Genomic DNA, 24,249 nt, shown 5'->3' with positions numbered 1-24,249 from the left:
GGACTTTGAATAAATGGATTTTATGCTAACTTTTTCCTTTTTTTCTTTTTCAGTTCAAATTAAGGAAAGCCTCCCTCCTGCTTCTTTCTGCAAGCAGCATCTCATTGTGCAAGAGCTCAGTCATGCAGCCGCCGCCCCAGGCTGTGCCGTCTGGCATGGTCGGGCCGCCTCCGTCGGGGAGTCCTCAGACCATGTTCTGGTCTAACAGCCCTTACCGGAGACAGGCCGGCAGCCACGCTCCGATGGCCCCGGTAGCCTGCCCACTGCAGCCAGTGACAGACCCTTTTGCTTTCAGTCGACAGGCTCTCCAGACTACATCGCTGGGCGGTTCGTCTAAAAGCAGCCTGCCCATTTTGCAAGGCCCAGCCCTGCCGTCGTCCCTGCAGCGTGCTGGTCTGCCCGTGCCTCACACAAACACTGGGGACAGCTCCCAAGGGCCCTGCGAACCTCTGCCAGGGCCTCCGGTGCAGCCCAGGGCAGACGCCAGCCCATTTCCCGGGGCGCCAATGCCCTCGGCCTCACACGGGCCCGAGACGACCAGGAGTGCCAAGGCTCCCGGCCCAGAGCCTGAGCTCCCGGACCCGCCGTACCCGCCACAGTACATCCCAGCAGCGGGGTCCAGCGGCGCTCGCGGGGGCCTTCCACAGGGGCACGCGTCTGGGCCCGACAGGCCCCTGAGCCGGCCGAGCCCCCCCGACAGCGCCACACCCCCAGCAGCACTCCCGCTCCCCCCTCAGCCCTGTCAGCAAGTGCCTGGGCAGTGGGGGCCGGGGCAGGGAGGTCCACGGCCCCCAGGTCAGCATTACTGGCCTGGCCCAGAGGGGCCCCCGCAGATCCCAGGGCCCCACGCCTCCAGCGTCACCCACTTCCCCCCTCTGTCCAGCCTGCATCAGCGTCCTGGCCACGAGCAGCTCGGCCCCCCGGCTTCCTTACCAGGACCCTCGGCCAGTGGTGGAAAAAACGAGGCCGCCTACCTGCCCAGTGGAGACCACTCAGCAAATAGCTTTGATCCAGAGAGCGCGTTCAGGCAGAATTCCAGAGTTGGGAACGCTCGGGCAAACCAGGAGCTCAGGTCGAGTCCTGGAGTGAACAGAGAGCAGCTGTCAGGCCTGGCTGCTATTAGCCCACTCGCTCAGGTAAACCGCCCGGAAAGCCGTTCGCACTACCTGCCGGGCGCCGGGGGTGGCTGGACCCCACTGGAGGTGGGCTCGGGCGCACTCGCCATGTTTTTCAAAGGAGGAGAGACCGAGAACGAAGAGAACCTCTCGTTGGAAACAGCGGGCTCTGCTGGGCAGGCCGACATAGACAGTTTCTGCCTCGGCCAGCTTCCCGCACACGTGGGCGTGGGAGGCGCTCACCAGGCCTTTCCCAGAGGCTCCAGCAGCGAGCCCATGCAGCTGGGGGGAGAGCCACAGCCAGCCTCTAAGGCAGCCGCCATGGACGTGTGGGCAGACACGGCCCGTGCAGGGGCGCAGTACGAGAACGTTGAGAACCTGGAGTTTGTTCAGAACCAGGAAGTTCTGCCGAGCGAGCCCCTCACCATGGATCCTTCCTCCCCAGGCGATCCGCTCAGGTGCGGGCCCCTTCCTGGCCCAGCTGGCCCCAGGCTCAGTGCGGTGGGCCCTGCGGGCAGCGGGGGCCCCAATCTCGAGGCCCTGGATATGACAGCGCACCCTGCACGGTCTGACAGCGTGTCGTCCGGTTACGGCGGCAAGAGCCACCGGGCCCTTCCAGGTGCAGCCAGGCCCTGCGACTCGGGTACCTTCATTCAGCAGGAAGTGGGAAAGCCTGAGGATGAGTCTGCAGGGAGGTTTTTTAAGCAGATCGATTCCTCTCCTGTCGGCGGCGAGACAGACGAGACCAGCAGCCAGAACTACCACGGCAGCCTGTCCCAGCCCTCGACCCCCAGCCCCCCAAAACCTACGGGGGTATTTCAGACGAGTGCGAACAGTTCTTTTGAACCCGTGAAATCGCACTTGGTTGGAGTAAAGCCCATTGAGGCAGATCGCGCCAACGTGGTAGGAGAGGTGAGGGGGCCCAGCGCCCACCAGAAGCAGCACAGAGCAGCCGCTGCCACGCCTGATGCCACCCCTGGCAACCTGGAGCAGCCTCCTGACAACATGGAGACCCTCTTCCCGCCGCAGCGCTGCGTGCCGCCTCTCACCACACCCGTGGAGGCCGGACGTGGACTTCTGCAGGCCACGGGGCCGCCCTTGGAAACAGTGCTGCCCACACCTGAGAAGAGGCCCTCGACCAGGGCGCAGGGGCCTGGGACGTGTGAGAGCCCCGCCACGACCTTGTGGGCGCAGAACGAGCTCCCGGACTTTGGGGGCAACGTCCTTCTGGCCCCGGCAGCTCCCGCGCTTCATGTGCCAGTGAAACCTCAGCCGTCTGAAGTGATTCAGCCCCCAGACGAGGGGGTGGCACGGCAGGTGGGCCCTGGCTGTCAGAGTGGGGATGGCCTTGGCACTTCTGAGAACCTGGAGAACCCTCCGCAGCTTGGCGAAGAGGAGGCTCTGCCGCCGCAGGCTGGCCCCGGCTATGCCAGCCTGCTGTCCTCCCCGCCCACTGAGTGTTTGCAGAATCAGCCCGTCTTGATCGCCCAGCCCGATCAAAGCTATAGTCTGGCTCAGCCTGTTAACTCTTCTATGTCCTTACCAAATTCTAACGAGAAGGCTCCATCCTGGAGAGACTCTTCTGTGGGAGATAAGCCCTCAGTCAGCGGCCGGGCTGCTGGTGGTGATCCTGGAGAGAATGTACCTTTGTCTGGGATGCCAGCCGGCTCTCTCGTCTGCTCGCCTCCGCCTAGCCATCTGGCTCAGAGTCCTTTTCCACAAGCTTCTGGTACCTATGACATGGTTTCTAATCAAGCTGCTAATTTGCTGGTTCAACTGCACTCTCATCCAAAGCCCTCACTTCCAGAAGGTCAGAAGGCCCACAGCGCAGAGTGTGTGCCTCCTGAGGGGCTGCCCAGCCCTGCGGGGGCCTCGGGCCTGGTGTTGGTGCCGCCTGCAGGCGGCAGCTCTGTGCCTGGCAGCAGCAAGCCAGGCCTCTGTGGCAGGCGGGACGGAGCTGTGGGAGCCCTGGACTGCACGTTCAGTAGGACTTTAGAAAATCCTGCAGGAGTGTACGGCCCAGCCCATGCAGATGGCCCGGCCTCTGGTCAGCAGCCCACTGCCAGTTGTCGGCCTCTTGGGCCTGGGGCGAACAGCCCGGACCGTTTCTATCAGCAGGTGATGAAAGAGGCTCAGGACCAGCCCGGTGCAGAGAGAGCCAAGCAGGAGCTGGTGCCGCCACTGCCCGCTCCGCAGGGGCCCAGAGCAGTGCTTCTGGAGCCTTCAACCCCAGGGAGTCCCCCGGTGCAGGCACAGCCTGCAGACCCGGCCCAGCCTGCAAGCCCAGCTCCTGCTGACGCGGGTCAGCAGCTGCCGCCCCGGCCACCTCGGTCCTCCAGCGCCTCTGTTGTGTCCACCAGCTCGAGCCAGGCGGCCCCACGGCCCGACCAGCAGTGGCTGCAGCCCCCGCCTCCCGACCTGGCTTCCTATTACTACTACAGGTCCCTGTATGACGGCTACCAGCCCCCGTATCCCTCCCCATACCCGCCGGATCCTGGCCCAGCCCCCCACTATTACCAGGTAGGGCCATGCTCTTGGGCGGTTGAGCGCTCTGACCAGTGATCTCTTTCTCATGTCCTGCTCCGGGGCAGGGTTCTGCGGTCAGTCCTGAGGGAACCCATGGTCCCCCTGCTGGCACACGCCTCTTCATGAGCTTCATGAGAAGGGTGCTCCCTGTCCCAGCTCATTCTTTGGACCACAGCTCTTCTCCTGGAGGGCCACGCTGCACAAGAGCCTGTTTTATCTGGGGAGAATCACTACTTCATTTTGGTGTAGCACACCCATACCCCAGCTTACATGAGAAAGGACCCTCACTTCCTGTCCTGCCCACCGGCTCGCAGCAGAGCCAGAGTTCTGGGTGGCACATTTTGGAAAACTGGAATAGCCTCTTGAAGCTTCTTTCTGGTTTTAACATCAAAAACTTAACATGAGAAACAAGAGGCAAACTCTAGTCTTTTAAAGCCCTGCTTTAGGATAAAAGCGTTCAGGGTACGAGGCCAGGCTTGGGGCGTAGTGCAGGTGGAGCAGCTAGGAGCGGTGGCGGTGTGCACGCTCGGGCACCCGGCCACAGCACGGGGCCGCCACGCTGCACGGGATCCTTTCTCAGCTCTTCTCGGTGAGCCAGGCCCACGGGTGCTGTTTAGCTTCCGATTCATCCTGCTTTATTGTGACCCACGTGGACACCTTTGATTGTCTGCTCGTTACCATCTCGTGTCCTGGCCCAGCATTGCCACAGTCTGCAAAGGTAGAAGGATTGTGGACCAGGAGTTTGGAGCTCCTTGCGTGACGTGGCTGTGGGCCCCACACTGGAGGCCCCACAGTCAGAAGCAGCTGAGGGAGCAGAGCTGTGGTGGGCTGGGGGCCGCCTGGGGGTGGGGCGGCCTGAGGGGCTTCGAGAGTCTGTGTATGCGTGGGAATGAGTTACATGCCTAACCCCGAGACCTGGGAATCAGAGCCAGGAAGAGCCGCAGAGACTTATTTGCATGGAGGGAAATGACGCTCTGCAGGACCCCAGGGTGGGCCGGCAGAGTGTGGAGGGGCCCGAGCCCCAGCGGTACCCAGCACTGCTGCGTGGGAGCCCAGGCCCCAGTGGGGGTCAAGAGTAAGTCCAGGTTACGTGCTGTCTCGTTCTCCACCCGCTCTTGACAGAGAATCAGGCCCTGAGACAGGAAAGACAGGTCTGGCTCGTGCCTGGATCACCCATCCCTGCTTCAGGTTCCAGCATGGCTGTGGGGCCGCAGGGCTGCTGCATCCGGAAGGGGCTGAAAGCCTCGTGAGGCTAGAGCACGATCCTCTTTTTGGGGCTGCCTGTGCCCGCGGGACCCAATCCCAGGGGACCCGGATTGTTTTGCTTACTTGAATTGGTGCCCGAGATGGGACCCCAGGTTGTGGGGTCTCAGCACCTACTCAGGTGAGACCTCAGGAAGCGGAAGAGAGCCCTTGAGGCTCACCTGGGCATGGCCCGCTGCCGTAGGCTGTCTCCTGAGCCAGGCCGGGCTGGCTGTCTTTGGAACAGGGCTGTCTGCAGAGCCTTACCTGGGTCCTGAGAGCCGTGCCAGGTGCCTGCGTAGGTGGCTCCTGGCGTCTAATGACGATGTCCTTCTTCCGGCAGGACGTCTACGGCCTCTACGACCCCAGGTACAGGCCTTCTGACGGCGCTGCCTACGTGGACCCCTGTCGCTGCCCCGAGCCCGAGCGGCCCGGCTCCCGGGCCAGTCACTGCTCCGACCGCCCGGTCGCCAGGTGATGCGTGTTTGTGTTGCCGGCTGTCATTGTAGCTTAGTGGTTCGGGGGAGGCCATGTTTGCAGAGAATCATACAAACCTGTTGGGTGTGTGTGTACGTTTCGTGGGTGTGGACAGATCGAAGGATGCATGTTTGAATCAAACTGAGCCCGCTACCCAGCACAGCCACAGGCACGTCGGCAGGTGGTCTTGGTCAGGCCAGACCCTGGGCGGGGCCACCAGGGAGGCCCCCTGCTCTCAAGCAGGGCTTCTCCTGGCCTGGGCAGTGGTCCTGTTGCCTGTGGTCACATAGCAGCTTTTAACCTGTGGAGGTTGTTCCCCACACTGGTTCCAGAGGCGCCCAGGTCAGGCAGGCTCAGGCTGCGACCTGGGGTGATCTGTTGGTGGCAGCAGCCGCGAGCCTGGGCTGTCTGCCTGGCGCTGCCTTCTGAGTCAGGGGCCGCGAGCCTGGGCTGTCTGCCTGGCGCTGCCTCCTGGGTCGGGGGCCGCGAGCCTGGGCTGTCTGCCTGGCGCTGCCTCCTGGGTCGGGGGCCGCGAGCCTGGGCTGTCTGCCTGGCGCTGCCTCCTGGGTCGGGGGCCGCGAGCCTGGGCTGTCTGCCTGGCGCTGCCTCCTGGGTCAGGGCCCCCAGCAAGCTCGCTCTCACTTTTCTACCTGACTGAGCGCGTCTCGGTTCTGCAGTTACAGACGAGGCGTTTTGAAAGGTCCTTGGCGTCGTGTCTTCCGCTGAGTAAAATTTAAGCAGGCCACAGCTCTCCCACTCAGGTGTCGGTGGGTTAGGGTCCAGCCTTGCCACCTGCCATAGTGGCCCCTGCACCCAGGCACCTCGTCTTGCAGGGCCGGCTTTCTGTGAGATTGTGAGGCTTACTCCGGCTTGTAATGGAGAGAGTGGCACAGGGGAAGGCCGTGTCCCCCACTGCCTTACAGACTTAGAGCTGCTCCTGCTGCTTCAAGGCCTTGGTCGCTTGTCTGGAGAGCTAGCCGGGCCTGTCCGGGTGGACCCCTGTCCTTGCGGACGGACGCACTCAGCTTCAGACCCCTGCGCTCTGGGCACTCGGTGGGAGACCATGCCCATCTGTCCCCTGGGAGGCGAGACTGGCATCACAGTGGGTGCTCTGATCTGGGAGAGCAGCAGGCAGATGTTTTCTGGAAGCCCTGAGAGGCGAGGGAGGGCGGGGCTAGGGCACACACACCTCGCCCTTCCTGTCTCCTCTCCAGCCTTCGGGTTAGCGCGAGGGGCCCGTGAAAGCTGTGGGCTGTTGTGACTGATCGGAGGCGGGCCTTGCTGCCTGGCAGGGGTTTGAGGCCCAGCCTATGGTGTCCAGGTCCCCTCTGCGTCCTCACTGCACCCTCCTCCCCGCATGTGCACGCGTGCAGACACGCGTGCAGGCCTATGTGCATGTGTTGAGCATCCGTGTGTTGTGCTCATGCCGGGTGGTCACAGCCTAGGGGAGCTGCTGGAGGGAGGAAAGCGCCCTGGGTATCCATGTGGAGTCCTTGCTGCTGGGTAACGGGGCTGGGCAAGCAGCAGGGTGGCCGTGCCCTGCCCTGCCCCGCTCAGGGCGCCCCGCCCCACTCAGGGTGCATCTCTGGGCCCCCGTGGTGGGGCCGGTGGTGCCCGAGTGCTGCCCCAGGGCCCCCAGTCAGCGGGTGCTGTTCCCTCGGTGGGGGTAGGGGGGCGCTCTTCAAGGGCAGCTGCACCTCGGAGTGAGCCATTCTCAGGGGTTTGCAGTCACAGTTTAAAAATCAGAAGTGCTCTTAAGTCCTTCCAAGGATCTTTCTGACCCAGCGGGCCCGGTCCCGCCCATCCTGCAGTGAGAGGCAGCAGCACTGGGCAGTCAGCTGGGATGGGTGCAGGGCCTCCACCCCTCTCAGGGGACACACAGTCACGGTTGGGGGAGGGTGTCACAGTCGGTGCTGGCTTGGTGTCCGTGGCTCAGTGCTTTTCGCTTCTGCTGAGCACGATTCCAGAGCCGGGAGAGCCTGCTTCAGCATTGGCGTTGACAGGATGGATTCCTGAGCGCACCAGAAAGCGTCAGCTGTCTTCTGCTGAACAACACCTCCTGAGTTGCTTCAGCAGATAGATCTCAATTCGCTCTACGGTAGGGAGTCCTGTAATCTTTTTGTCGTCACTGGTTTGGATCTCCTGATTGGAGTTTTTCCACAACCAAGGTGCCGTGATGAAAGCCTGGGGCTCTGGGTGTATTGACTGGAATCTTGTCGCATGCTAAGCAGCAGCTCATCTTGTTTTGTAACAGCACTGTGTGTGTGTGTTTCAGGCAAGTGTATCCTGAAGGTTACTATAATTCCAAAAGTGGATGGAGCAGTCAGAGTGATTACTATGCAGCTTACTATTCCGGCCAGTACGATTACGGAGGTACGTTCAGAAGCTGTCACGGGCTTACCGCAGCAGACGCCTTCAGACCTTGGTGCAGCCAAGCGCCAGGTGGCGGCGTGGTGGACTTTCTTAGGAAACTTTTCCTTTTTATTAGTCATGTGATTTTATCTATAGCCAAAGTAGCAGAAAGTAATTTGCGCCTAGAAATAACTGTATTGCTACTGTTCATTGACAAGTATTACCCAAGTCACAGTAGTGTGTTTTTATCACGTTGATAGATTTCTTTGACTTTCTAGCAAAGTGTAATTCTTGGTAGTACCAGAGTATGTGGCTCATCCTTACACGGACGAGCTAAAATTGATAGAAATAAAATGAGGGGCCGGCTGCCCCCTGCACCACTCACGTGTGATGTGCCCGGGGGCCTCGTGTAGCAGGAGCCCTCGGGTTGGACAGAGCAGCCTCAGGTGGCCCGTGCCCCTCCCCTTCAGGCGCCGCCGCTGTCGGGCGGCACGTGCGTCTTGGCGAGCATCCCCTGAGCAGCCCTTCTGGGCCCCCTGCCTGGCCAGGGCCAGAGGGAGGGTCCTGACCTGCAGCCGTCAGTCCAGCACAGCCCCTACTTCCCCATCTTCTGGGGCTCCTCCTCCACTTTGTATTTGCACTGCTTTACGCATTATAATGTTAATTAATGTGTTTTGGAAAAACAGTTTTTTAGTTTGAGAGTGTTTTTTAGATTTTTATTCTTAACTGAGATACGGTTGATTCAGTGTTGCGCCTGATGCCTGCTGTCCCAGAACAGCTCAGTTGTACACGTACATTGGTTCTCTTTAAATACTCTTTTCCATTGTGGTTTGCTCCAGGAGACCGGGTGTAGTTCCACGCACTGCGCAGTAGGCCCTTGCCTATCCACTGAGAGTGTTTCTTAAAGCTGTGTGGACCACATTAGAGAAAAGAGATGAATGATTTTTTTTTTTAAGCACGTGTTGAGAGAAATTTAGCCAGTGGGCTTTGAGGAAGACACGCCGGATCCTCTCGTGCCTCACGGTTCATGGTCCCCAGGGTCGTGCTGCTTTTCGGGTGGAGAGTTTGGTTCCTCTCGGAGGCTCGGAGCATCCTTCAGTCCTGGGATGGCCTGGTTTCTCCAGTGGTAGCCAGAGGAGTGTCTTTTTCACATTGTACTGACCTGGTGATCTCTCACTATAGACCCAAGTCGCTGGGATCGGTTCTACTACGGCCCTCGGTTCAGAGACCCCCGTTCCTACGACAGGGGGTATTGGTGTGATGCCGAGTACGACTTGTGCAGGAAGGAGAACTACGCCTACGGTGACAGGTGGGCAGCACAGACTCCAGCACGGAGGGCGCGCCGTGAGTCAGCCGGGCCTCTGCCCTTGGGTCCTGCGTTCACTCGAGAGCTGCGGTGGCATCTGGCTCCCAGGCACCCGCCACTGTCAAAGAAGGGTGAACCGGAGGTTCTTTCTTCGGGCTTTTGGTGGGGAACTGACCTTAGAACCAGCGCGGGGAGTCAGTTCAGCCTCTTCTTCGCAGGTCCATGAGAGGCGTGACTGCCTTGGAATGGACCCCCAGCCTGTATCTCTTGGTCTCAGGCAGGGCCTGAACTTGGCCGTGGGTGCGGTGACCCCGCTACAGTGTGGGCTGTGGCGAGTGTCATTCCTGGGGTCAGGACCCTGGGGGGCTCAGCCGTGTGCAGCATAGGAGCCTTGCCTCTGCCTACTGCCTCCTCCAGGCCCGAGAAATACGATGACCGCTACAGGTACGACCCCCGCTTCACCGGGAGCTTTGACGATGAGCCCGAGCCACCTCGGGACCCTTACGGGGAGGAGGTGGACCGGCGTAGTGAGCACAGCGAGCACTCGGCACGGAGCCTGCGCAGCGCGCCCAGCCTGCAGAGCCGCCGCAGCAGCTTCAGCGCCCACTCCCACCAGGTAGGCGGGGGCAGGCTCCGGGGCCACCTGGGGTCACGGGGGGCGGCGAAGGGGCTTCACCTATCCGCTTTGTGCTCCCGAAGAGTCAGGTGTACCGGAGTCATAACGTGCCCTCCGGGTCCTATGAGGTGCCCCCTCCGCCGGGCTCCTTCCACGGTGATTACGCCTACGGCCCCTACGGGAGCGACTTCCATGGCGCACCAGGCTTTCCAGAGTACGGCTACCCCGCCGAGGCCAGCTGGCCCTCCGTGGAGCAAGGTGTGTGTGCAAGGCCCTGGGCTCACACAGTGCGGAGGGGCCCAGGGGCTCCTGGGACCAGCGTCTGCGCCTGCGGCAAGAAGGGCTGGGCTACGACCCAGGTGGGAACTGGTGATGGTCGGGCCTGGGCTTCCCTGGGAGCTGCTGGCCTGTCCATCACATCCACTTCAGTGCAGCGCTGCCTTGAGGCTTCCTGCCCAGGTCAGCTCCCCATGTGGAGGGACAGCAGCCCCCTCCCGCCACCCGCCCTGCGAGGCTGACCGCACGGGTGCGTGGCTCTTAGAGGAAGCCTGGTTCTCCTTGCAAAGCTCCTGATCGTTTACTTACCGCACGAGCTGCACCTCAGTGCACCTTTGAGATGCTTGATCACGTGCTGTTTCTTGGAAACCTGTACGAGTACGTGAAGTTTGAGAACAAACAGTGTAAGAGATAACTGATGGACTTGCTCGAATGTTCCGTAATTGGAGATCTCCCTTCCTGCTCGCCTGCGGTGTCTCACTCTCAGTCGTTACCTCAGCGCGCTGATGCTGCTCTAAGGTCGTAGCTGTGAGGAGTGCGCAGGGCCACCTGAGCAGGTTTCTGTTTTAAAAGCACAGCACATCCTGATGGCTCTTAAAGGAATCTTTTCATTTTAGAGGAGAAACTCCTTGTTTTTAATGGTTTGTTTGTGTGACACATGTGTAAGTTCTCCTTTTTAATAGGATATTTAATAGTTGAAAGGCAGTCGATCTGGATAATCTGTGATTCCGGCTGTCTGGGTGTCTTAAAAACTTGAGCTGTTGATCTAGTTGAGAAGCATTAAACAGTGACAAGCTGGCAGCTTCTTTTTCACTTGATCCACATGTAGCTCCGTCGAGACCCACTTCTCCCGAGAAGTTCTCGGTGCCTCACGTCTGTGCCAGGTTTGGTCCTGGGGGCCAGCTCATCAAAGTGATTCCAAACCTGCCTTCAGAAGGACAGCCTGCGCTGGTTGAAATTCACAGCATGGAGGTAATTCCGTGGGGAGCAGTTCCGTGTCATCGTTCAGCGCCCCCACCTCAAAAACATGCTTTCCAGCCTGTCCTCTTCCACTTGCGTGTCCTTGCCTGAAAAGCAGTCTTAAGCAACGCTAACCCATGAGTCTGATTTGTAGGTGGTTTTGATTCTGTTCTGTCATCTATTTTTCCTCCCAGGAGTCAATATTTTGTTAGTAAGAATTTTAGGGGGGGGTTGTGGTTCGTCCCCTGGGCTGGGAAGATCCCCTGGAAAAGGAAATGGCAACCCACTCCAGTGTTCTTGCCTGGAGAATCCCATGGACGGAAGAACCTGGTAGGCTACAGTCCACCGGGTCGCAAAGAGTCGGACACGACTGAGTGACTTCACTTTTTTACTTTTGTGTTAGACATGGAATTATCCTGTGTTCATTTTTTTGTTGTTGTTTGACTTTCTGATTTTGGAGGGAGGGCTCCATAGGTGCTCATTTTACCGGTGATCTGGAGAGTGGGTAGAGGAGCCTCGTGACCTTGGGGGGCTGGCGTGGGGCACACCACTCTGTGCCTGCAGGTCTCTTCCATCATGTGTATCCAGGCCCCGCGTCAGAGTCTGGGCAGGAGGAAGGGATCTCACTGCTTAAGTAAAGTTTGGAAGTCACTGTCGTAGAGCTGGCTTGCCCACGATCTGTGATGGAGGCGCTGCCCCCGTGGGGGACAGCCCGTCCCAAGGACGGTGTCCGTAGCTCTGTCTGCCGATGTGGCCAGCAGACGTGGGCTGGGCCAGGCAATGCTGTGCCACCCCCGTGAACCACTCTCCCCGTCCCTCTCCTGTCCCTGCCTAGACCTTGCTGCAGCATACACCAGAGCAGGAGGAGATGCGGGCCTTCCCAGGACCTCTCGGCAAGTACGTGCCCACAGAAGCGCTCTCGGTGCCCCGCCCACTGGCTGTGCCGGGCACGGCCTGGCAAGTGCTGCGGCTGCTGTTCACCAAGCGTGTGTTCTTTTTGCAGAGATGAGACCCATAAAGTGGATGTTATTAATTTTGCACAGAACAAGGCTACAAAGTGTTTGCAGAATGAAAACTTAATAGACAAAGAGTCTGCGAGTCTTCTCTGGAGCTTTATTGTCCTGCTGTGCAGGCAGAATGGGGTACGTGTCTCCCCTCCTAGAGCGTCCCTTCTCGTCGGCTCTAGTCCCGGGGTCCTCAGCCCCCAGGAGGGTCAGGCAGGATTTCCGGGCCAGGCATTCCCGTCCGGGGGGTCCCGCAGGAAGCAGGAGTCCAGTAGGGCATGTGGTTTGGGGTAAAGGGAGGTTTGGCCTCCGCATCGTCGGCCTGCCCAGCATGTGCCTCCGGTGTGCCGTGTCGCTCCCGGCGAGGGGGGGAGCAGCTCTGCACCCGAGGCGGTCTGACGGGCCCTCCCTGACCAAGGCTGGGGTGGTCTTGCCCCCTCGGAGGGTCTGTTTGTGGTTGAGCCTGCTTTCCCTCTTGTCCCTCGCAGACCGTGGTGGGCACAGACATTGCAGAGCTCTTGTTACGAGACCACCGAACCGTGTGGCTTCCTGGGAAGTCGCCGAATGAGGCCAACCTGATCGATTTCACCAACGAGGCTGTGGAGCAGGCGGAGGAGGAGGAGTCCGGCGAGGCCCAGCTCTCATTCCTCACGGACAGTCAGGCCGCCAGCACCCTCGAGAAAGACACAGAGCGGTTCCGGGAGCTGCTGCTCTATGGCCGCAAGAAGGTGAGTGACCCGCGCTGGCATGTCGTCTCTGAAGGTGCGAACGGCAGCTTGTCCTAAGCGCTGCTTGTGTCAGAGCTGCTGGTCCCGTGTTGAGTCACTCGGCAGGTGAGCAGGCCTGAGCCTGGGCTGTGCCCCTGCCCCTGCTGCGTGTGGTGCGTCTCAGGGTGAACACGTGCATAGGACAACATCCGTGTGTCCTGACGCAGGTCGGGGGAGCGCACCGTCGCTGCCGTGAGCGGGCGGGGCCTGTGCCAGAGTGGAGCGGCCTGGGCACAGGCGGGCGGCGCCGAGGCACACGCCCTGCGCTGGCTCCACGCGGGCACCTGGCAGTGCAGAGTGGGGCCCAGTGAGACTCATGGTTTGATAAGGAAATGATCTTAAAGTAGACATTTTACAGCTGATGGAAATCCCACATCTGTTCGTTTAATTACTGTTTGTTAAAACGTTTTTGGCTCTTGGTCAGAAGTTTTCTGAATTGCGGCCCAGGTTACTTGTGGAAGGGGTGCTGCAGTGCGAAAGGCCCTACCGGTGCTGGGCAGATGCCCAGGGGGGCCCAGGGGTCATCCTGGGCCTGGGGAATCTGCGTCCTCGAAGCCTCAGTCACGGCGGAGGGGATGGCAGTGTGCTGCTCCGCCGGCCCTGGTCCCACAGCCTGTGTCCCTGGGCCAGCGGTGCCAAAGGCAGGCGCCTCCACGGCCTCCTGCAGGCCCGACCGGGGGAGCTGGGAGCCGGCTCCCACGTCCCCGCGTGGGGCGCGCGTCTCGGGGCCTCCGGGTCGTTTGGTGTTATCCCTGTAGTTGTGCCCTCTGTCCCTCCCGACGGCACACACGCCAGGGCCCCTGTCCTTCTCAGGGTTCAGACACGCTCTTGATGCTTTGCAGGACGCCTTAGAGTCTGCAATGAAGAATGGCTTGTGGGGTCACGCCCTGCTACTTGCCAGTAAGATGGATAGCCGGACGCACGCCAGAGTCATGACCAGGTGAGGAGTCCTGCCGTGGCGCAGGCTGTGGGCATGCCCGTGGGCCGGCGCCCAGCCTCCTGTGGTCTGGGGAGCCCACAGGCCCCTGAGCTCCTGGCAGAGGAAGCTGGGGAGGCGCGTCTGCCACATCTGGCTGCGGGCTGACTGGCCCTCCTCGGAGGGTGTGGTTCAGGGATTTAACTGTTTTTGTCGACTGCAGAGTTTAATTCTATAAAATCTCAACGAATTCTGTAGTCTCCCTCTTCTGCAGTCTTTTACAAACACCAGTGTGTGTTTGGCCCGGGTCAAGCGTCAGGCCAGTCACCAGATGGGTGGAGGTGAGACCAGGCTAGTTCTGTGTCTTGTTTTCTGACCTGGCTGAGCTTCCTCTTTTAACATCTGCTCAGGTTCGCCAACAGCCTTCCAATCAACGACCCCCTGCAGACTGTCTACCAGCTGATGTCTGGGCGGATGCCGGCCGCGTCCACGGTCAGTGGGTCCTGACGACGCCTCAGCTTGGCCTTTGTGCAGAGTCCGCGCCTGCTTCCTTCTCACACCCACGCGCTCAAGCCCTGCAGAGCTGAGTGTGTTCTGAGCCTCAGGGTTTTTTGCTTGCTTCTGGTTTCAGTGCTGTGGGGATGAGAAGTGGGGAGACTGGCGGCCACACCTGGCCATGATCTTGTCCAACCTGAGCAGCAGCGTGGACGTGGAGTCTCGGGCCATGGCCACGATGGGCGACACCCTGGGTAGGTCAGGGTGGACGCGGAAGAGGGGCCTGGGCCTCTGCGCTCCAGCCCGAGACTGGCCCTCTGCCCGGGGTGTCCGTGTGTCCCTGGGAGTGTGGTGCTGTCCTGGAGCCCGAGCCCGCCTGCTTTCTCTCCCCTCAGCCTCCAAAGGGCTCATCGATGCTGCGCACTTCTGCTACCTCATGGCCCAGGTCGGATTTGGGGTGTACACCAAGAAGACCGCAAAGCTTGTCTTAATTGGGTCAAACCACAGGTAAGGGACATGGCGTCGCGGCGCCCGCATCCCTTAGAAGGGACTAGGCCCCATGCGGCTGCGCGGAGCCGCGGTGCCTGGGGTGCTTGGCGCTTCGGCTTCCAGGGGCCGCTCCGCGTGACACGACGCCTGTGCTCCACAGTTTGCCGTTTTTGAAGTTTGCGACCAACGAGGCGATCCAGAGGACAGAGGCCTATGAGTACGCGCAGTCCCTGGGGGCGCAGGCCTGCTCCCCTCCCAGCTTCCAGGTGGGCCCGGGCTCTGGCGCACTCCCGGGGCTGGGCCTGGTCAGTGCTCACAGGCCGCAGCTGTTACAGGTTTTATTCAAAGAAACAAAACGATGAAACGGGTTTGGAAATCTCGAGGAGGTCTTAACCAGTAACGCTCGGGAACAGAAACCTGTCGCGTTGAGGGTTCTGACTGAAGTTTGGTTCTCAGACCTCTTGTGTACTAAGAACTTGCACTGTTCGGTTGCAAGTTCTTTTCTGTCAGCTGTGGACTTTTCTGTCAGGGAGGGTGGTACCTGACGGGACTGTGCATGCGTGTGTGAAACGGCGTGGCATGTGGGTGCCAGCCGAGCAGGGTGAGCGCGCTGGTGGCTCCCAAGAGGCCGTTCTCACGGCACAGGCGTGGCGGCGCCTCGTGCTCACTCCGTGGTTGGGAACGCTGACAGCTGTGTTCAGGGCGTGTGAGTTTCTCGGAAGCTTAGTCGTGTACCCTGATCTAAAGTTGCCGGCGGGGGCTGGCTCTGCTGTGAGCAGGCGGGGCGGGGGGTGTGGAGAGCCCGAGGAAGGACGGAGGGCCGGGGCAGGGGCGGCCGGGGGCAGGGGGCAGCCCCGAGCGGCTCGAGCACCGCTGAGCTCGTCTCTCTGTCTCAGGTGTTCAGGTTCATCTACTGCTGCCGCCTGGCTGAGATGGGGCTGGCCGCGCAGGCCTTCCACTACTGCGAGGCGATCGCCAGGAGCGTCCTGGCGCAGCCGCACAGACACTCGCCCGTGCTGCTTCGCCAGCTGGTGCAGGTGACGCCCCCGCCTGGGCCCCCGGGGGGCCGCAGCCACGCGGCTCTTGGACCGCCCGACCGAGACGAGCCCTGCACACTCCTGGGCGGGAGCAGGTGTTAGCACCTCAGCACAGGGCCCTCCGGGAGCTTTGGCGTGAGAAGGGCCGCTGGCAGGAGGCCCGCATACCCAGGCACCCCAGCCTCGCACTTGGCACCGGGGGCCTCGCTGGGCTGGGTCCTGGCTGTGGCCCTGCGGCCCCAGCTTCCTGCTCCATGAGACAGAGCACGTGATGACCTCCTGGCAGTGCCCGGTGTCCGCGTGTCCCTCTCCCTGGAGGTGGCACTGAGCCCGGGCTCGTGACACTGAGGAGTCTTGCCAGGGAAGCTCTCAGAGTCACAGGAGCCACATGAACGGGCTGCCCAGCCCTTATCTCTGCCCCGCGGCTCCCGCCGTTACCGCAAGGCCAGACTTGCTGCCCCACCCCCCACGGCCCCCAGAGAGGGAGCGGTCCAGGTAGGGGGCGCCTCGGCGAGTAGAGTCCAGTGGAGGCGGGCTCAGCATGCCAGGGTCCGTCCGGTGCTGTGGCCTCCGCGGCCAGTGCAGGGGCTGCTGACGTCCCAGGCCCTCTCGTGTGTACACTGTCTAAGATGGTCCCAGGCCCTCTCCTCACACGTACACAGTCATGGACGGTCCAGAGAGTGCGACTCGGGCCCCCACGGTGGAGGAAAGCTGCGTGTGCCGTCTGGGTGTGTTCAGGCCATAGCAGGTTTGGCGGGCGTCTCCTTTGGGAACAGAGCTTATATCTCCATGTGTTTCCAGGTCGCCTCCCAGTTGCGCCTCTTTGACCCTCAGCTGAAGGAGAAGCCGGAGGAGGAGGCATCTGCAGAGCCTCCTTGGCTGGTCCAGCTGCAGCTCGTGGAGAGACAGGTCGAGGTGCGCTGGGTGTGAAGGGGCCCTGTGTGCACACCAAGGGCTCCCGTGCTCAGGACACCTCTGTTAGGGGAGTGGGGGGCAGCGCCCATGCTCGGGACACCTCTGTCGGGGGGACGGGGGCGGTGTCTGTGCTCAGGGCACCTCTGTTGGCGGGGCGTGGGGAGGCAGCATCTGTGCTCGGGGCACCTCTGTCGGAGGGCGGGGGGCAGCGTCGGGCGGGGAGATGCCTGAGGCTTTTCTCCCTCAGGAGGGTGCTGTGGCCTGGAGTCAGGACGGAGCCTGCCCCCCACACTGCCCCAGCTCACCAAGCCCTGAGGTGGGGCCCCGTGACGGCCCAGAACCCACCCAGCTGGTGGGCCTGGGTGCCGACAACCCACTGCTGGCCCCGCCAGTGACCGGCGCCGAGCTCTTAAGCCAGGATGTGCGGCTGCTGCCCTCAGGTGAGCCCGCGGCCTCCTCCCGGTGCTGCCTCCCTTGATGAGCCGGTCGAGTCCCAGGGCTGTGAAGGTCGGGTGGGGTGGGAGGGCCGTGAAGGCAGTGGGCCTGCACGGGGCTGGACGGCCGCCTGCTGGGCTGTCGGGGCTTCCCGTGGCCTCGAGCCCGCGCCGTGCAGAGTGAGGCCCCTTGACGCCCTGGCAGCCTCAGCCTTCGTGCTCAGACGGAGAGTTCCCGTCTCCCAGTGAATGAGGCAAGTCCGCGGAGTCCCTGGGGCGAGCATGTGGCCTCAGACAGCCCCTTCTGCACCGTCTCCTGCAGCTCCTCTGACGCTCCCCGATGGCCCAGCAGCCATTCCCGTCCGGGTGCCCGTGTTCCCCGTGCCACTGCCAGGTCCTGTCGAGCTGGGGCCCGTACGTGGTCCCCCAGGGGCTGTACCTGGCTTTCCAGAGCCCTCTGGGCCTGACCCTGTGGCCCTGTACCCCGGACCTGGGGTGCCACCTCTCCAGGAAACGGACCGCCTGCTCCTGGAGGCCAGGGGCCAGGACACAGGTGGGTCTGCAGAGGGGCCGTCCTGAGGGCAGAGTGGAGTGGGTTTGCTCTTCAAGGAGGTGCCTGTAGGAGGAACCTAAGTCATCCTGACCTGGAGGAGGTGGGAGTGGGTGTCCCAGGGTCGGGGGGCCAGCCCTGTGACCCAGAGGATGCACCAACCCTCCTCCTACAGGGCTATATCCCTGGCCGTCTGTCCACCTGGACAACCTTCCTCTAAAAGTGAAGCTTTATTTTTACACATTTAGAACAGTGCAGTCTGGGTTTCAGAAGGTCGTGTCGGGGGCCCTGGCGGGTGGGGGAACTGTGCGTCCCCAGCAGCGGGCGTGGCCACGGAGCCCCCCTGCCTGGGTGCCGGTGCGGAGCTCACTGGAGCCGCGCTTCCCTCGGCAGGGGTGGTGCCGCAGGAGACACCCGGCAGAAGCTCGCGCTCGGAGCCGGGAGAGGAGGAGTTTGGTGGGAACTTCGCTGATACGGTATTTGCCCATATGGTTTTTGTCTTTAAGCTGTTTGTTTTCTGTAAACTCCAGTGAATAAGTACTTCTTTCTTAAACTGTAAGTAGGTCAACAGCACTTAAATTTATGAGGTTGTCTTTTGAGTTAATTTCATAAAGAGAAACCTTGAATCCTTAAAACATGAAGAACTGTTGTAAACATTAATAGGGAGAGAAGTAACGGTATAAAAGAAGGCTTTTAAGGAGGAGAAATACGTGTGTATAATGAAACTGTCTTGTCAGTTTTAAGCCTTCTGAAATGGAGAACTTCTCTGATTTCTGCATCTTTTCTAGGATCTGTAAAACTTTTAGTGCTTTCCTTGAAGTTAGGATTCATCGTATCAGACGTGTTTGACATAAACACACACTCCGTCTGTGTGCTGTGATTCCAGGGGCAGGGGTGGGAGGGCGGGTGGATCAACGCTTTTCTATCCGTGTTCTGGAAGCTTCTTACAGATAGCCAATTCTTTTTGCTGTCCTGGGAAACGCTCCTTGTGCGCTTTCCCATTAAAACATTCTGTCCCTGAGAAAATAAAAGTGGCAGTTTAACTGTATTGAAAAAACTGTCTCAACCTGGGGATGACCATCTTTCTGAACAGTTCTGCCTCTCAAACCGCCCCATCCTCAGTGCTCGCGTGTGTCCCCCCAGGGCTCCTTCAGGACCTCACCAGGTCCCGACGCGCCGCCTCAGGCCCTGCAGCTGCCTGCGCCGCTGACGCCCGCACCCGAAGTGCAGAGACCTGTCCAGGCCGCCAAGAAGGAGAGCAAGGAGCCGAAGAAGGTGACTCACAGCCCCAGCCGGGCAGGGGTGGGGTGCCGAGGCAAGGGGACATCGTGTGTGTGAAGATGGGGCCCAGCGTGTTCTGGAAGGGCAGCGTGTGTGCAGTGAAGTGTGTGCGGTGTGTGTCTCTGTGTCCACGTGTGAACCACCAGCTCAGAGCGGGGGACGCTGCCCGCCCCAAGGCCCGCGGCTCCAGGGCCCATGCAGCCGACCGGAGGCTCATGTCAGCACTGATCTGCCCCCACTGCCCAGGCTGGGCCGCGCGTGCGGGAGTGGCCCTCGCCGTGCAGCGCCTCATCGTGGGTGCGCCACGCTGCTGCTGTCCTTTCCCCCGGGAACGGACATGAGTCGGTGTCGCTCAGGTTGCGTTTACTGGGGATCCAGCCGCGTGAGTCTTCTTGTCTGTGTCTTGTGGTGGACGCACTTCTTTCCCAAGGGTGTATCCCAGCATCACAGGACAGCTGTGTGTCCAGCTCTAGAACGTCCTGCTGTACAGGCCTCCTCGCGGGTTTACCAGGTGGTCCTTCCAGCACCAAGCAGGCAAGACCCCGGCCGCATCGTCCCTGGGGCCGCGTTGTCTGCCCTCCTGACGGTTGCCACCGTGCCGGGGTTGGTGACACTGATGAGCAGTGACACGGCGCCTTTCTGAGTGCCTGTCTGCCCACCCCGACCTTGTCTGTGGAGGGCTGCTCAGGTCTTCTCCCGTCCTTTACGGGGCCCTCAGGTTGGCGGTGGCCCTTCTCACGTGGATGCAGGTTCTGTCAGATGTGTCTTCTGAGCGTCTTCTCCAGCCTTGGGTGGCCTCTTACCCTTTGGTGGCTGCTTGGGAAGAACACTGTTCTCAGTCTAGTGCTCAGCAGAGTCGGCTTTCACGGCTGGTGTCTTTTTTCTTTAATTATTTATTTTTGGTTGTCGTGGGTCTGGGTTGCTGCACCCAGGCATTCTCTAGATGGCCGCGGGTGGAGGCTGCTCTTTGTTGCCACAGGCTTCTCACTGCCGTGGCTTCCCTTGTTGTGGAGCACGGGCTTCAGGGTGCTCGGGCTCCTGGGCTCTAGGGCGCAGGCTCCGTCGTCGGGGCTCCTGGGTTTAGTTGCTCCGCAGCACAGGGCATCTTCTCGAATGAGAGATGGAACCCATGTTCCCCACGTTTGCGGGCAGATCCCTACCCACTGTGCCACAAGGGAAGCCCCCGTGGCTGGTATCACAAGTAAACACAAGTTTAATTCAAAGCGTGCACAAGCCGTGCAGGTGACTGGATGCGGCCGCCCGCCCCAGTGCGGAGTCGGCCGCGGGTTCAGAGGGGGTGGGGGCTGTGGAGCTGCTGCTGCTGCACTTTGCGGCGGACGTGATGGGCAGCGTATGCATGATGAGGCCAACCTCCCTGACGCCTGACCTTTCCCAGTCTGGGGGTGCAAGGGCCTGTTCTGAGGAGCCCGCACGGACTTGCTGGCTGTCACCACTGCTGGGGGAGACGGTCTCAGGCTGCCTATTGTTGGCATTTGGACATGAGAGGCTCCAGGAAGCACGTCACTGTTGCGATCTTTGTAACTGTGGTGAGATACTCAGCACGTTGGTCACTTCCACTGTTTTAAGTGCGCAGTTCTGTCGTGCGGCCACCACCACCGTCCCCAGGGCTCTGTCTTCCACACCGAACCCCTGCCTCCACTGCGGTGAGGCCCCTCCCACCTCCAGCCAGGCGTCTGCTTCCTGTCCTGTGGCCCTGGCACCTGCGACCTGACACCGGGGCTTGCGCGGGCTGGCCCTGCTGTGCCGGGCTCGTTTCTCTCAGTGCCACGACCTCAGGCTTGTTCTGGTGGTTTCTCTGTTCAGAGCAGCGAATCCTGGTTCTCTCGCTGGCTGCCTGTGAAGAAAAGGACAGAAGCTTACCTGCCAGACGACAAGAACAAATCGGTGAGTCCTGCCAGGTGGGCCTGGGGAGCCAGGGGTTCTGCAGCAGCAGGGCGTCCAGCTGTCTGCATGGAGCATCTCAGTCCTCGGCGAACCTGGGCCGACGCCTCTCGCGCTCAGGGCCTGAGTCTGCTCACCTCGTGCTGCTGAGTTTCCTCTTTTACTTTTCACAACCCCGGCAGATCGTCTGGGATGAAAAGAAGAACCGATGGGTGGACGTCAATGAGCCAGAGGAGGAGGTGAGCTGGGACCACGGGCGGAGAGGCGCTCCCTGGGGCAGGAGCTGTGGGGTGGTGGATCTCCAAGTGGGCTTTCCTTCCACAGAAGAAGGCTCCACCTCCGCCTCCAGCTGCCCTTCCCAAGGCTCCACAAGCTGCCCACCCTGGTCCCGGAGGGCTCCCCAGACCCACCGTGAACATGTATTCTAGAAAAGCAGGTAACAGGGCCCGGCCGAAAGTTAGAGGGGGTCTGGGTTGTGCGTTTGTCCTGTAGACACTCCAGAGCCCGGCAGGGACCACTCGTGTGTCAGGCGTGGCTTGTCTCCCACGAGAGGAGGGCTGGTTCTCTGAAGATGAGTCTGGGGTGGGGGTGCCCGTCCTCCGGAGCAGTGAGTGGTCTTGGGCAGGGTGGATCCGATCAGTCGGAAAGGCAGCCTGGCGGCATCCTGGCATGAAGTGGGACCCTCACCTGAGCAGGAGGCCCTGGGAGAGGCTCCTGGTCAGAGCCCAGCCTCCCTGGGGCTGGAAGTGGGGTCCCCATGGTCCCTGGACACACGGAGGACGGAGCTGGGGGCCATGGCACGGGGGTGACCTTGCTTTCTCTCCGTGTCACAGCTGGAACCAGGGCACGCTACGTGGACGTCTTGAACCCGGGGGGCCCCCAGCGGAGCGAGCCAGCCGTGGCTCCCACTGACCTCTTTGCACCCCTGGCCCCGCTTCCAATTCCGGCTCACCTGTTGGGCCCAAACGCAGGTACACAGCCCGGGCAGCAGGGCTGTCCGCTGCCAGCCTGCTGGCCTCAGGTTTCCTTCTGGGGCCCTGGCCTTGGTCCTCTTTCTAGAAGAGCACCATGGACGCAGAGCGCGAGGCCCGCCGTGGTGTCTGCAGGCGTGTGTGCGTGGGGGGGCAGGCGGTATGTGTCCCCTGGGGCTTAGTCCCCCAGGCACCAGGGCCGTGTGGACAGCAAGGGCCTCCTCCGTCTCCCCGCAGATGCAGAGGAGCTGCCATCCACTGAGGGGGCCAGCAGGGAGGGGCCGGCCAGGCCAGAGCCCACCTCGGATCCCAAGGTGAGCCATGCACACAGCAGGGCATGGGGGCCAGTGGAAGTCAGCCTCCTGCTCCCCCAGGAGGTGGCCACGTGCAACTGTTCTCTGGGAACACTCTCCTGCTGACGTTTTAATGGTATAGAGGGTTTCTTTGTGTGTGTGAAATAGAATCATTTAGAGTTTGATATCTGAGGTTGGATGGAGCTTGACTTCAGCCCTGGTTCTCCATTAGTTAGCTGTTTAAAGTTTGGGGGTAGGAGGGGACTGGTGGTCCAGTGGTCAGGACCCTGTACTTCCCCTGTAGGGGCGAGGGTTCAGTCCCTGGGTGGGGAACTAAGATCCCACAAGCGTGTGGCAAGGCTAAAAAGGGGGGGCAGGGATGGGGTCACTCGGCTCCTTTGAGCCTCAGGGTGCCGCCACATGGATGGCGTCACGGTGCCCGTCGCCATGGGGCACACAGCAGGTGCCCGGGAAGTAAGGATGCGATGCGGGTTGGAGTAGCAGGTCTGTGCAGAACCTGCAGGGCTTCTCAGAATGCGCCCCGGGAGGCCATGCTGCTGTCCCGGGTGGTCCTGCCTTGCGTGGGAGCCTCGGGCTCACCCGGCTTTGCTGGCAGCAGCCTCCCCCCTGTCCCGGCAGGTGTTCGGGCCTGCAGTGGCGTCGCTCCCTGGACCTGAACTCCCAGCATCTGGACTGGATGGTCCCCAGGGAGGAGAGGTAAACGCCACTGGGGGCGCGTCTGCGGAGAGTCTGGGACTCGGAGGCCCACGGTATCCGAGTGGCTTCTCTAAGACGATGTTACTGGGTGGTGAGAGGGCAGTTGAGAAACTGAGGAACCGGAGCAGCACTGTGTTTCTTAAAAAAGGCACACTTGTGTCCGCACAGTCATTGGGGAGCTTGGGCCAGAGTGAGGGCTGCAGGCGCTCCTCAGCGGGGTCCCCTCCGTGCCTCGGGCAGCATGAGGTCAGGCCACCCGAGGCCCGGGGCTAGGCGAGCGTCTCTTGGACGGGTCATTTCCTGTAAAAGCTGTCTGTGAGCAGGAGCTTCAGGCTTTCTCCCCATCGAGCTACGTTGATCTAGCGGCGGCGTAGCTCGTTGGGACCGAGCTGCCGGCTGGAGCCGCGGCGCCGCGCTGACTCTGCTCTTCCTCTGTCTGTGTTCTTGCTGTTTTGTAGCTTTCGCGCTGTAGTTCACTGAGCTCGTTATCACGGGAAGTGAGCCAGCATTTTAACCAGGTACCTGTGGCTGGCCCTGTGCACGGGGCTTGTCTTTCCTCTGAGATCGCTGTGCTGCTCAGTCACTCTGCCCCGGCCCCTGACGCCACCTGTCGCCGCTCAGCCGTCACATGCCTGAGGGCACCGTGCTCCTTTCTTTTGAGGTTCTCAGAGGGTGGTGTCGAATATCCAGGCACATCCACGGTCAGACTGACTCCAGGATGCCCATAGCAAACGGCCAAGTTCTGTGGCTGTGCTCTTTCTGAATTGAGTTTTTCAAAGGACTAGTCACAGGCATAGCTTCGCGGGGTGCGTGTGTGCACGCGTGCACATCAGAAGCCAACTGGGGTCAGGACGCTCTCATTTCGAAGGCACAGGTTCTGTTTTCTGATCAAACAGGAGAAAGTGTTTTAGGCCAGGCAGGGTGAGATGGTGGCCGCTGTCCTGCGGTCAGGCTCGATCGGAAGTAAAAGAGCACTTCTTCCATGCGCTGTGGGACTAAGCTTTCCCTTGGCTCAGCAGAAGGACTTCCTGGGACGTGTTCGTTTGTGAACTAGAGCACTGGATTTTGTAGCTGGACGCCTGAGGTCTGGAGCGATCCCCAGTTCCTGCTCCCCTCCCCCACTCCTGCGTGTGCATGCCCCAGTTCTACTGTTTTCTGAGCCCCGTTAAATAATTAAATGTAGTTCTGCAATAAGTGCCTTTGACCTGCTTCTGTGGCGTCTTCAAAAGTGTGATAAACCCTTCCTCAGAAACAGTGTCTGTATTTGCAAACGAACCAAGCTGCTGTGCTTGGTCAGAGGGTGAGACGGCCTCTGTGTGCTCCCCAGGCTCCCGGTGCTCTCGCCCCTGCTGGGGCCCCTTCTGGGGCTGCGGTGCCCTTCTACAACCCTGCTCAGTTTGCACAAGTAAGTGCCCTCGCTGTCTCCCCGGCTCTGCCGCTGCTCTGGGGGTGGGCGTGGGGGGCCCTGGGGGAGGGGGCTGGGCGCCCCATCCGTTTCCTGCTGATGCTGCCCTGGGGTGGGGCTGACCTCCTCCTGTGCTGACTTTGGCCCCTCTTCACCTGGTGGCTGGTGACCTTCAGGCTGGAAATGCTTACTTTCATTTGTCT

At 61.0% G+C, this 24,249-nt stretch overlaps 1 protein-coding gene across 7 annotated transcripts in view; it reads left to right on the top strand.

Annotated features, from left to right (window-relative positions):
* SEC16A (SEC16 homolog A, endoplasmic reticulum export factor) overlaps window positions 1–24,249 on the top strand; it is a 30,293-nt gene that overhangs the window by 4,012 nt on the left and 2,032 nt on the right. For 2 of the 7 annotated variants that reach the window (XR_003513548.1, XR_003513547.1), the window contains exons 2-28: window positions 54–3,635; window positions 5,227–5,357; window positions 7,636–7,733; window positions 8,895–9,021; window positions 9,436–9,634; window positions 9,718–9,892; window positions 10,740–10,882; window positions 11,706–11,767; window positions 11,874–12,012; window positions 12,363–12,602; window positions 13,484–13,581; window positions 13,968–14,049; window positions 14,189–14,306; window positions 14,448–14,559; window positions 14,702–14,807; window positions 15,438–15,578; window positions 16,380–16,493; window positions 16,741–16,933; window positions 17,250–17,480; window positions 17,871–17,953; window positions 18,621–18,752; window positions 20,583–20,663; window positions 20,843–20,899; window positions 20,985–21,096; window positions 21,494–21,631; window positions 21,869–21,945; window positions 22,564–24,046. Coding sequence is in view for 3 of the 7 variants with exons in the window: in XM_027556770.1 (XP_027412571.1) it covers window positions 123–3,635; window positions 5,227–5,357; window positions 7,636–7,733; window positions 8,895–9,021; window positions 9,436–9,634; window positions 9,718–9,892; window positions 10,740–10,882; window positions 11,706–11,767; window positions 11,874–12,012; window positions 12,363–12,602; window positions 13,484–13,581; window positions 13,968–14,049; window positions 14,189–14,306; window positions 14,448–14,559; window positions 14,702–14,807; window positions 15,438–15,578; window positions 16,380–16,493; window positions 16,741–16,933; window positions 17,250–17,480; window positions 17,871–17,953; window positions 18,621–18,752; window positions 20,583–20,663; window positions 20,843–20,899; window positions 20,985–21,096; window positions 21,494–21,631; window positions 21,869–21,945; window positions 22,564–22,641; window positions 23,100–23,159; window positions 23,969–24,046 (6,918 nt within the window). In the remaining 4 variants the exon portion in view is untranslated. The remainder of the gene's footprint in view (window positions 1–53; window positions 3,636–5,226; window positions 5,358–7,635; window positions 7,734–8,894; window positions 9,022–9,435; window positions 9,635–9,717; window positions 9,893–10,739; window positions 10,883–11,705; window positions 11,768–11,873; window positions 12,013–12,362; window positions 12,603–13,483; window positions 13,582–13,967; window positions 14,050–14,188; window positions 14,307–14,447; window positions 14,560–14,701; window positions 14,808–15,437; window positions 15,579–16,379; window positions 16,494–16,740; window positions 16,934–17,249; window positions 17,481–17,870; window positions 17,954–18,620; window positions 18,753–20,582; window positions 20,664–20,842; window positions 20,900–20,984; window positions 21,097–21,493; window positions 21,632–21,868; window positions 21,946–22,563; window positions 24,047–24,249) is intronic. The other 5 variants (XM_027556770.1, XR_003513550.1, XR_003513549.1 and 2 more) reach the window with 5 other exon arrangements.

This window comes from Bos indicus x Bos taurus, chromosome 11, assembly GCF_003369695.1.
Source record: "Bos indicus x Bos taurus breed Angus x Brahman F1 hybrid chromosome 11, Bos_hybrid_MaternalHap_v2.0, whole genome shotgun sequence".
In the NCBI taxonomy this organism is placed as follows: Eukaryota; Metazoa; Chordata; class Mammalia; order Artiodactyla; family Bovidae; genus Bos; species Bos indicus x Bos taurus.
The sequence above is the reverse complement of the archived record's forward strand: the minus strand, read 5'-3'. Positions and strand labels throughout refer to the sequence as shown.